The sequence below is a fragment of the Plasmodium vivax genome, genomic scaffold (genome assembly GCF_000002415.2).
Source record: "Plasmodium vivax scf_7167 genomic scaffold, whole genome shotgun sequence".
NCBI classification, from domain to species: Eukaryota; Apicomplexa; class Aconoidasida; order Haemosporida; family Plasmodiidae; genus Plasmodium; species Plasmodium vivax.
In genome coordinates, this window is record NW_001849948.1 from 1 (window position 1) to 9,021 (window position 9,021).

The 9,021-nt window shown below is 28.8% G+C and overlaps 3 protein-coding genes across 3 annotated transcripts, besides 8 other annotated features; 1 reads left to right on the plus strand and 2 right to left on the minus strand.

Moving 5' to 3' along the window:
• Nucleotides 1-569, plus strand: PVX_112625 (Pvstp1, truncated, putative; the record flags this gene model as incomplete). Its single annotated transcript, XM_001612589.1, has 1 exon — nt 1-569. A coding segment is annotated over one exon (569 nt), but the record flags the coding sequence as incomplete, so codon positions are not given.
• Nucleotides 221-264: a microsatellite.
• Nucleotides 331-388: a microsatellite.
• Nucleotides 535-579: a microsatellite.
• Nucleotides 580-669: 90 nt separating this feature from the next.
• Nucleotides 670-715: a microsatellite.
• Nucleotides 716-2,143: 1,428 nt separating this feature from the next.
• Nucleotides 2,144-4,321, minus strand: PVX_112630 (variable surface protein Vir12, putative; the record flags this gene model as incomplete). Its single annotated transcript, XM_001612590.1, has 3 exons — nt 2,144-2,308; nt 2,438-4,147; nt 4,244-4,321. The coding sequence occupies 3 exons, from the start codon at nt 4,319-4,321 to the stop codon at nt 2,144-2,146; spliced, it is 1,953 nt and encodes a 650-aa protein (XP_001612640.1).
• Nucleotides 3,651-3,690: a microsatellite.
• A 3,376-nt stretch (nt 4,322-7,697) lies between the features above and the next one.
• On the minus strand, nt 7,698-8,321 carry PVX_112635 (hypothetical protein; the record flags this gene model as incomplete). Its single annotated transcript, XM_001612591.1, has 1 exon — nt 7,698-8,321. The coding sequence occupies one exon, from the start codon at nt 8,319-8,321 to the stop codon at nt 7,698-7,700; it is 624 nt and encodes a 207-aa protein (XP_001612641.1).
• Nucleotides 7,911-7,931: a microsatellite.
• Nucleotides 8,176-8,232: a microsatellite.
• Nucleotides 8,322-8,780: 459 nt separating the features above from the next.
• Nucleotides 8,781-8,819: a microsatellite.
• The last annotated feature ends 202 nt before the right edge of the window (nt 8,820-9,021 follow it).

A 9,021-nucleotide genomic window follows, 5' to 3' on the forward strand; every position in this document is an offset into this window, starting at 1 on the left:
CCCTCTTTGAAAACATTTCATTGACAAATTTGGAAGAATTAGAGACGAAAAAATTATATCAAGAATTGTATAAGAAAAAACAGTTAATAGCCAAATTGTGGATGCTCATACTTCTATTGGTAGTAGAAGAATGCGAAATTGAGGATAACATTAATGACAAGGAATTATATTTGGATAGGTTCTTAGAAAGCTTGAAGTCAAAACGGAGTTCTGGTGAAAAAATATATAATGCTGAAAAGATATGCGAATCAAACGACATTTTCGAATCAAACAAAAATAACGAAACAGATAAGTACAAAAATGAAGAGTGGTTTAGCGAATTGAATGATGACTGCATAAACGACGATGATGGTACATATATATTAGCTAACAAAAATGAGCTAGATAAATCAGAACTAATGTTAGAGAAGGACACTTCACTATTTAATGAGGAAACAAATATGATCCCCATGTATAACGCACAATTGAAATCCACAGAGAATAACAGTGAAACAGATTTCTTAAATGTTTCGACAAATAATGAGCCTACATTGGAAGAGATACATAAACAAAACTTTAATTTAGTTTAGAAAAAAAGCACTCGAACAATTTGCCATATATTTTCTAAAATATAGAATTTAAGGAATGAACCACAAAGAGATATGAAGCAAACACGCATACTATAAAAACAAGTATATATTGATAATCTATTATGACAGAAAAAATGCACACGTGCAATTAGTAACACTTATTTGTTTTACGAAACGATTTTATATACTTCAAATCACTATTACGAGCAATATGCAAAGGCACTTCTAATTTCAATATTGTATAGAAACCCAATGTAACAACAAATATGCTGATAAATGGTTAATCCAGGAAAAACTTAAGAAAAAAAAAAGACAAAACGATACACATTAATATAAAAGGAGTGTAATGAAAAAAAAATTAAATATCTGGCAAAAAGGCTCCTAAAATATATTTTAAATAATAAATAAAACACCAGATAATATAATTTTTTAACACAAAAAGGGAAGGAAATACTTCTTAAATATATGCTTTGCACAGTGCATTTCATCTAATGATTTACGAAAATATATTATATAACTACAGCTTTGTAGTTTCATTGCATATAATTAGTTGTCGCACATTAAATCCATAATGCACAGCCTATTAAGTGTTAACTAAATACATAACAAATTAGCGTTTGCTATAATACTTTGTTTTAATTTAATCAATTAAAGGTAAAATTGATATTCTTGATAACATTAAGTGTGTAACTCATGTTTAAGATGCAATAAAATTAAAATGTTAAAAAATGTACACCTTTGTTTGTATATCTTGGTGGAACTTTAATTATTGTACCTTATTCATACTTCAAGGAAATATTGTTTTGTAATGTATTCCTAATATCATGCTTTAAGCAAACAACAGATTATTATTTTTTAGCATTTTATTAAGCGAAGCATTTTTTGTGTCTATTTATTTAATGACTTTTTATTTTTATCTACATGAAATAGAGTAATTTATGAAATTTCTAATAATAGATATGTGTGCTTCATATATTTATAATGCACATTATTTATAGATTTTTCTATTCCTTAAACTTAGTATGTCCAAATGGGACCTTTATAATTTAACAAGTCATTATTAATTTTAATTAAGCAGTTGTTTATTCGTTACACAAAAAAGCGTGTTAACAAATAAGATTGTCAATTATAAAACAAATAATTACACATTCTCATGTGCACATTTTTAACAACAAAAAAAAATAAAATAAAAGAATAATATTAAATAACACATACTATCTCTATCAAAATAATAATACATAATATTATGCTTTTTATACATCTACAAAATACATATTCATAAAAATCGAAACAAGTGCTTCTTTCATTTATGCATGCACATTCCATATATGTCAAATTACCTAAAAGGTGCCATAAATTGAAGCGCTTAATTCGTTTATTATTCGCAGCTCTAAGTATTTGCACAACGGATAAAAATCGTAATTCCCATAATTCACACTTACCGCAAAGTTATTTACTTATATCTCCTCATTTTATATATATTTATCAAGTGAAATTATATGCATATGAATTTATTCACTCGGTGCCATTATTCTTGCAAATTTGACATTACCCGCAAGCTTATCCCAAAGTATTCATCTAGGATAATAAGCTACATTAAAACTCATACTACTAGAATTCAAATCATCATATTCTGAATTATTGTCTAATGTTAAATAGCTTCGTGCTGATCGATCATCATAATCGCTATCCCTTCTTCTCCCTATCTTATTACGTACCCATTTACCCAAAGGAGTAGCCTAATAAGCAAATGAAACGAGAAACATATTTATGAAACCTTTTTTTATAGTTACACATTTAAAAGGCACATATATATAGCGATATAATAACATACATTGCCCATATTTGCAAATAAAAATTGTGTTTACATTATAGTAAAGGTAAAATACATAAATTACTCCCAATATTATGGCTCCCGTAAACATAGTACGCTCTGGGTTAGAGGTAAATATATTATAATTTTCTCCTTCCATAATAGGAGGGTTGTTCCCAGGTTCAACTAAGCTATATGTTTCACTTGGAATATCATGATATGATACTTCCAAAGACTGTGCACTTTCGGTTTCTTCTGGGGCGCTTACACAATTAGAAGGATCACCTATGGTTCCATTTGGACACATTACTTTTCCTTTAGGGATTTCCACTGTAACTTCCGGAGTTAATACTTTAGGAGCTCGTACAGATTCCACATGGGAAGGTGTAGGTGCCGCTTTGACTTGTGCAAGAGTTGCTTGGGGAGGTGGGGCATCCTCTTTGGCAGGTGCAGGAGCCGATTTAGCGGGCTGTGGTGGTGAATCAACACGTTTGGGGGGTAAATCAGCAGCTTTGGGTTCCACCTTTGCAGCTCCAGCAGCTTTAGAACTTGGTTCAGAATTTCCCAAAGGTTTTTCCTTCCCTTCGGGTGCAAGCGCACCTGCGGGTTTTTGTTCTTTTCCAGTTAAAGAGCCTGCTCTTTGTGATGGACTACTGAATACACTACCAAATATATTAAAAGGACTTGACCAAAAGGAAGGTGATCTTCTTGTTTGATCAGGCCCCTTATGACTTTCTTGTTTTCCTCCCTTTACAGTTACACCTGCACTTAAGGGTCGCTGACCTGGTTCTTGATTTCCCCTTGTTATTTCTTTAGAAATACCCTTTCCAGAATCCCCTTGTCCTTTTGAAGCATCCTTTCCAGGACCTGCTCCTGCTTTGGAATCAGCCTGTCTAGTATCTCCATCTACTTTTGGACCTTTTAACTCTGCGCCAGTACCCACATCTGCTTTTGGACCTTTTGATTCTGCGTCAGGACCCTGAACTACTTTTGGACCTTTTAATTTTGCGTCAGGACCCTCAGCTGCCTCTGAACCTTTTAATTTTCCTTCAGATCCAGCAACGGAACCAGTAGGTCCCCCTCGCCCTTGAGCATGTCCATTTACAACTGGTCCTTCCGGTTTATGAACTGGTGCTTGGGCTTTATGTTTTTGTAATATATCTAAGAGGTCCTTCGGCTTAAACGGATTAGTTGACAATACAAAATATTCATTACATTGTTTTGGATAAAAATTCCAAGGGCCTTCGCATTTTGTTTTATGTATTTCGAATATCTTACTAATATATGTAAGGTACTTAGAATACATGTCACTCTTAACATTAGCTGTGACTTCTTTTTTAATATTTTCATAATTCTTTATATAATCACGTAAATTTTTCTTTTCTAATTTTTCCTCCAAATCTTTTTTATCTTTAGAAGTAAAATCAAATTGACAAATTTTTTTAGGAAACACTTTATTAACGGCATTTTGTATATTCAAAAAATCACTAATAACTTCATCTAATTTTATTGTATCCTTAGATTTATAGAACTTCCAAATTTGATCATAAACCCAATTTTTGTAATTTAAGCAATCATCATCACCTTTTTTTATAGTTGATAAACCATTTGTATATCGTGCATTTTTTGTAATTTTGTCACAAAGATCAGGACTAATCGATTTCAAAGTAATGCTTAAAAAACTACATTCAGTCTTAATCTTACTAGGGTCCTTTACATTTTCATCCAATTTTTTGTATAAGGTTAAATCCTTTAAAATGTGAGTCTGTTAAATCAACAAAAACAGCATATATAGTTTAGAAAATTAAGTACATTTTTTAAATAAACTCAATTCGCACATCAATTTGGTGATTAATACAACGTGCAGGTAATATAATATCAAAATTATGTTTAAGTAAAAAGGAAAATCTACCCATTCTTCTTCAGTCAACGTTTCCATTCTCGTCTCATTTATGCTAATTATATCATATAAAAAAGATTCATTCAATATACACAACTGTATGCGTGATAAACATAGATAGTTTATTTATATATTACATATTCCTTCATACTAATATTAGACAAAGAAATATTATTCTTTGCAATATGCTTTAGATGAAGTATAGAATTACATTATGATAGTTCTATTAATATAGAAACAAAAGCATACTCTAATTTTGGAAAAAAAAAAACACTCAATGTAAAGAATTTAGTACATGAGACAATAAAGCTTTACGAAACGTTATCCTTTAAACAACTTAAAGTCCCCCAAATTGTAAAATTTGGACCTGCTTCTTTCCCTTTTCGCTTAAAATAAACGGTAAGTTTATTCCATAAATGCTTACTTAAAAAAGACTTATTTAATTTTTTAAAAATTTCCTCTATGAATAATATCTTTTTTCATAAAAACAATCAATATTTTAATACATAAATAGTAAAGGTCTTATCAAACTTGGAAACGATGAAATATGTTTTATTTCTTCTACAATGTACTGCTTTTTTAGGCATTAAAAATATAGCATGATTTTTTTAACGGCCTTCATCCAAGCGCAAAGCTATAAGTTAAACATAAATATGGTCATAATATTTGCAAAAATTACAACGATGAATAAGTGATATTTCATGTAAACCTTATTTTATTCATCATACAAAATTTATATTACTTAAAATGTAATCATTTTACAATTTTTTAACATCCTTCAAGTGATGAAGTCGCCTAATCAGTATCTCGCCCATTTTCCTAATTTTATGAAAAATAAAAAATTTATTATATGCATTCGGATAAATGCCCCATGCATGTAATATATAATTTTCTGGAAAGTAATTTATTTACTTTTATGTCGGTAAAAGGAATGGAGAACGAAGTTTATTTTTTACAGAAAAAATTCTACGTTTAAATACTTTGCTTTTAATTTGAGAAAAGTAAAAATAAACGGGATTTTTCCACATTAAGTACAATAAAATATTTATGTAAATGAGTCAATATGATGTATATATTGTACTTTTAGCATATTCCATTCAATTTTTATAAAATTTTTTTTCTACATTTCCTTAGCTCAACAGTAACTAGAAAATATGAAACTTATATTCATATTCACAATTCGCGTTTTTAATATTTCATTTATTTGGGGCTCATTTTATTAGAAATTTACATAAATGTTTAATTTTATTTTAAAGAAGTAGAAAATAATGAAGAATAATTATAATTATATATTTCATGCTTTTGCTAACACTTCGCATTATGAAATATAAATGGCCTTTTTACCTATGGCGCACGTCATAAAGCAGACGCACTTATCCTATTTGGCATAATATTCCTCATTTTAAGGATTAATTTAAATGTGTTGATACGAAACGTTGAATTATAAAAACCGAAAAGTCACTACTGCTAATGTTTATATGTGGTCTATTCCTTCTAATTTATAACCAGCACATTGATGGGAAAATGCTTTTATAGATGCCTTTGCTACGGAAAAACTTAAATAACCCATTTTTTACCAATATTATAGCGTACCTTATTGTACTTCATTTTGCTAACATAGTGCTCCTTAAAAATATCGGCATATGAATACTAAAAAGGAATCATTCATTAAACATGATTATTCTACGTTTCGCATTAATGTAATTTCGTGCATGAAAAGTACCTCATAATAAAAAAAGACATATTATATTAAAAACTCACTAAAGCTAGCTGTAGTGCATATTTTGGATATCATCAATAGTTTAAATAGTTTGTCATAATATGATACGCTTTAGTGATTCTTGTTTCATTTATACTGGATTAAAACATTTAGGGAATATGACCCAAAAGACCCCTGAACATACGAAATAATGCACAACTGTTTCTATATTTTCTGCAGAACTGCTCAAATGTATTAAGAATAATATTGTAATTATTGCTTTCACGAAATGGAAAGTGACTAAAACTGTTTATTTTATATTACTGAGTTCTCGAACTATTCTAAGACTTTGTCACAAATTAGTATTTGTAACAATTGATGGATTCACTTTGCCTACCACGTCGCTTTTACATTACCGTCTCTTTTCTATATCAATATGTGTTCCTTTTTTTATATTTGTACTTTTGATATAGAAAAGCAGAAAATATGTATTTCTCTTTTTATTAACATTGTACACTTTGAAAACTACATTTTGTTCACACTTATGCATACAATTTGTTCAAGTGTTATTTTGCAACAACTCCCAACATTTCGGTGATTAAATAATAGAATATACATTAAATAGCCGTTGCAGAAAAGGTGTGCTTGTCCTTTTATTTGAAAAAATAGTTTACTCATTTAACATTTTGTAACTTAATTACATCATGTTAGAAGTTACAAAATGGACACATGGTAAAAATAACATATCTATATGCTTAAATTGTGAAAAAAAAAAAAATTATTTAATTGTAATATTTAATATTACGTAACTTTTATAAAAAAGATGAATACTGTGCATAGTAAAAACGAGTATATTATGAAAAACAAAAAATAGACTCCTATGCACATCAAATCAGTAAGTAAATATCAATAATTAATACCACATTTTTTTAACACAAAAAAAAAATATATAATTTTAGAATAGTTTTATAAAGTCATATTTGTTCTATACAAAAGACAAACAATTTTATTTTATCTTATCATTTTGTATACGCATTTTAATAGGCACATGCCTATCTCTCTGTGCAAATATAGCAAATATGAACAGATTATATTTGAAACAAAAGGACATGAATCCATTTCACTATGTAACTAAAAAAATAAAACAATTTTTAATTTAATTTAAAATAAATGACAAACGCCAATATAAAATGTGCAATATTATATACAAATTAGCAAACATTTATATGAAACTTATGAAATAATGCATTATGCATAACCAACAGAAAAATAAAAAAGAAGTATAATCAAATTAGAAGCATAAAATAGCTCAATCATTCGATGATATCAAATCAATAGCTCTTCTGTGTGTTACCTAAATGCACGTGCATTTTATTTGTATAAAAGTACACCAAAAAAAAAAAAAAATAAAATTCAAGTAACCTTAATACCCAATACTAAATTGTACTAAGGCAGCATTTCAAATGCCCCTGAAGGTAGTATAATGCTTAGCTACACGTCCAAGACAAATGTACATATGCGTTTTTTATTCTATCTATATCATATGTTACCCTTATCAGCATGGAACTATGACGATTAAGTAGTGGGGGGCAAACATACCCGTTGTGTTTAATATTCCCCGGGATAATAAAAAGTTACAACAATTTATAGGGTATTTATCTTTACGATTTAAGTGTAGTTTTACTCGTCCTGGTACTCGCATAACGAATTTTAGGTTTATTTTGTTGCTTCGCATCGTATTGTACTTTTTTTACTAATATATAAAGGAGCGTTGTAAGGGCAGTAAGTAGTACCTATAATTTGTACAATTATGAGATTGACTGTCGCCATGATTGGTTCTAGCGAAGCATATGTATTCACAAGATTTGATGAGCGTATTATAAATATAATTATTGCACAGGTTTTCACAATGATCGGTGTAAGCAAAAGTACACAGTACTTTTTAAATAACATTTTTGGCATCTGTTTTCTGCTAATCATTGGATCATTCTTAATACCATTTATATAACTAAAATGATAATAAACTATTTTTTCGATAGGTTCTTCTAACATTTTAAAATATTTTAGAATAAAATTTCTAATTCTTTCAATCAGTTTAATTGTTTTGCATTTTACTTTACAGCCTTTTCCTAATCGTTTCTTTTCTGATTCGATTTCATTATCATTTAGATATTTCCTGGGCTTTCCATGCCTTTCATGCCTATCATGCCTATCATGCCTATCGTGCCTTTCATGCCTATCGTGCCTTTCATGCCTATCGTGCCTATCATGCCTATCATGCCTTTCATGCACATTTTGTCCGAATCCTACATTGGGGGCGGAATTTCCCACGACTTTCATTGCTAATAAACGTTTACATGTTAAATCCACTGCATTAGTAATCTTCAGCTTCTTATTTTCAGTAAATTTTCAGTGGTAATATAAAAAAAAAAAAAAAAAACGGAAGATTTCCTTATTACTAATAATCTCACATACAACAAAAATAATTTATTTATAAAAATATACATACAGAATAACAATGATAAGCCTATAAAGCATTTTTATATTATACCTCATCATCGTAACAAAGGCACAGACAAAATAAAAAGATGTATGCAAAAATTTTAACATAACCAATAAATTTACATTTCCCATTCATCTGGCACGTTTGTAACATTCCCATGACTTCAACATATTAAATACCACATACCGTTTCATAGTATCAATAATGAAAAGAGATCCTTTACATTTTTACTTTTATATCATCACTATTTTCTATATAATATGCATTACATGTATTTAACCAAATATATATATTGGCATAAATGCAGACATATATAAACCAAATAACTCCAATTAAAATGAATGCAAAGCAAAGTAGCGTTTAAAGCAAAACTTAGATTTATCCATAAAACATGCTAGCAACTAATTTAGACAAAAATTATATTTTCATGATGTTTCATTAAAGTTTTTCAAAAATATGTAATTAATTCAATTATTTAAGATTAACCTATTTAACAAAATTTGCCATTATTTTTTTTTTTTTAAAAACAAATTATAG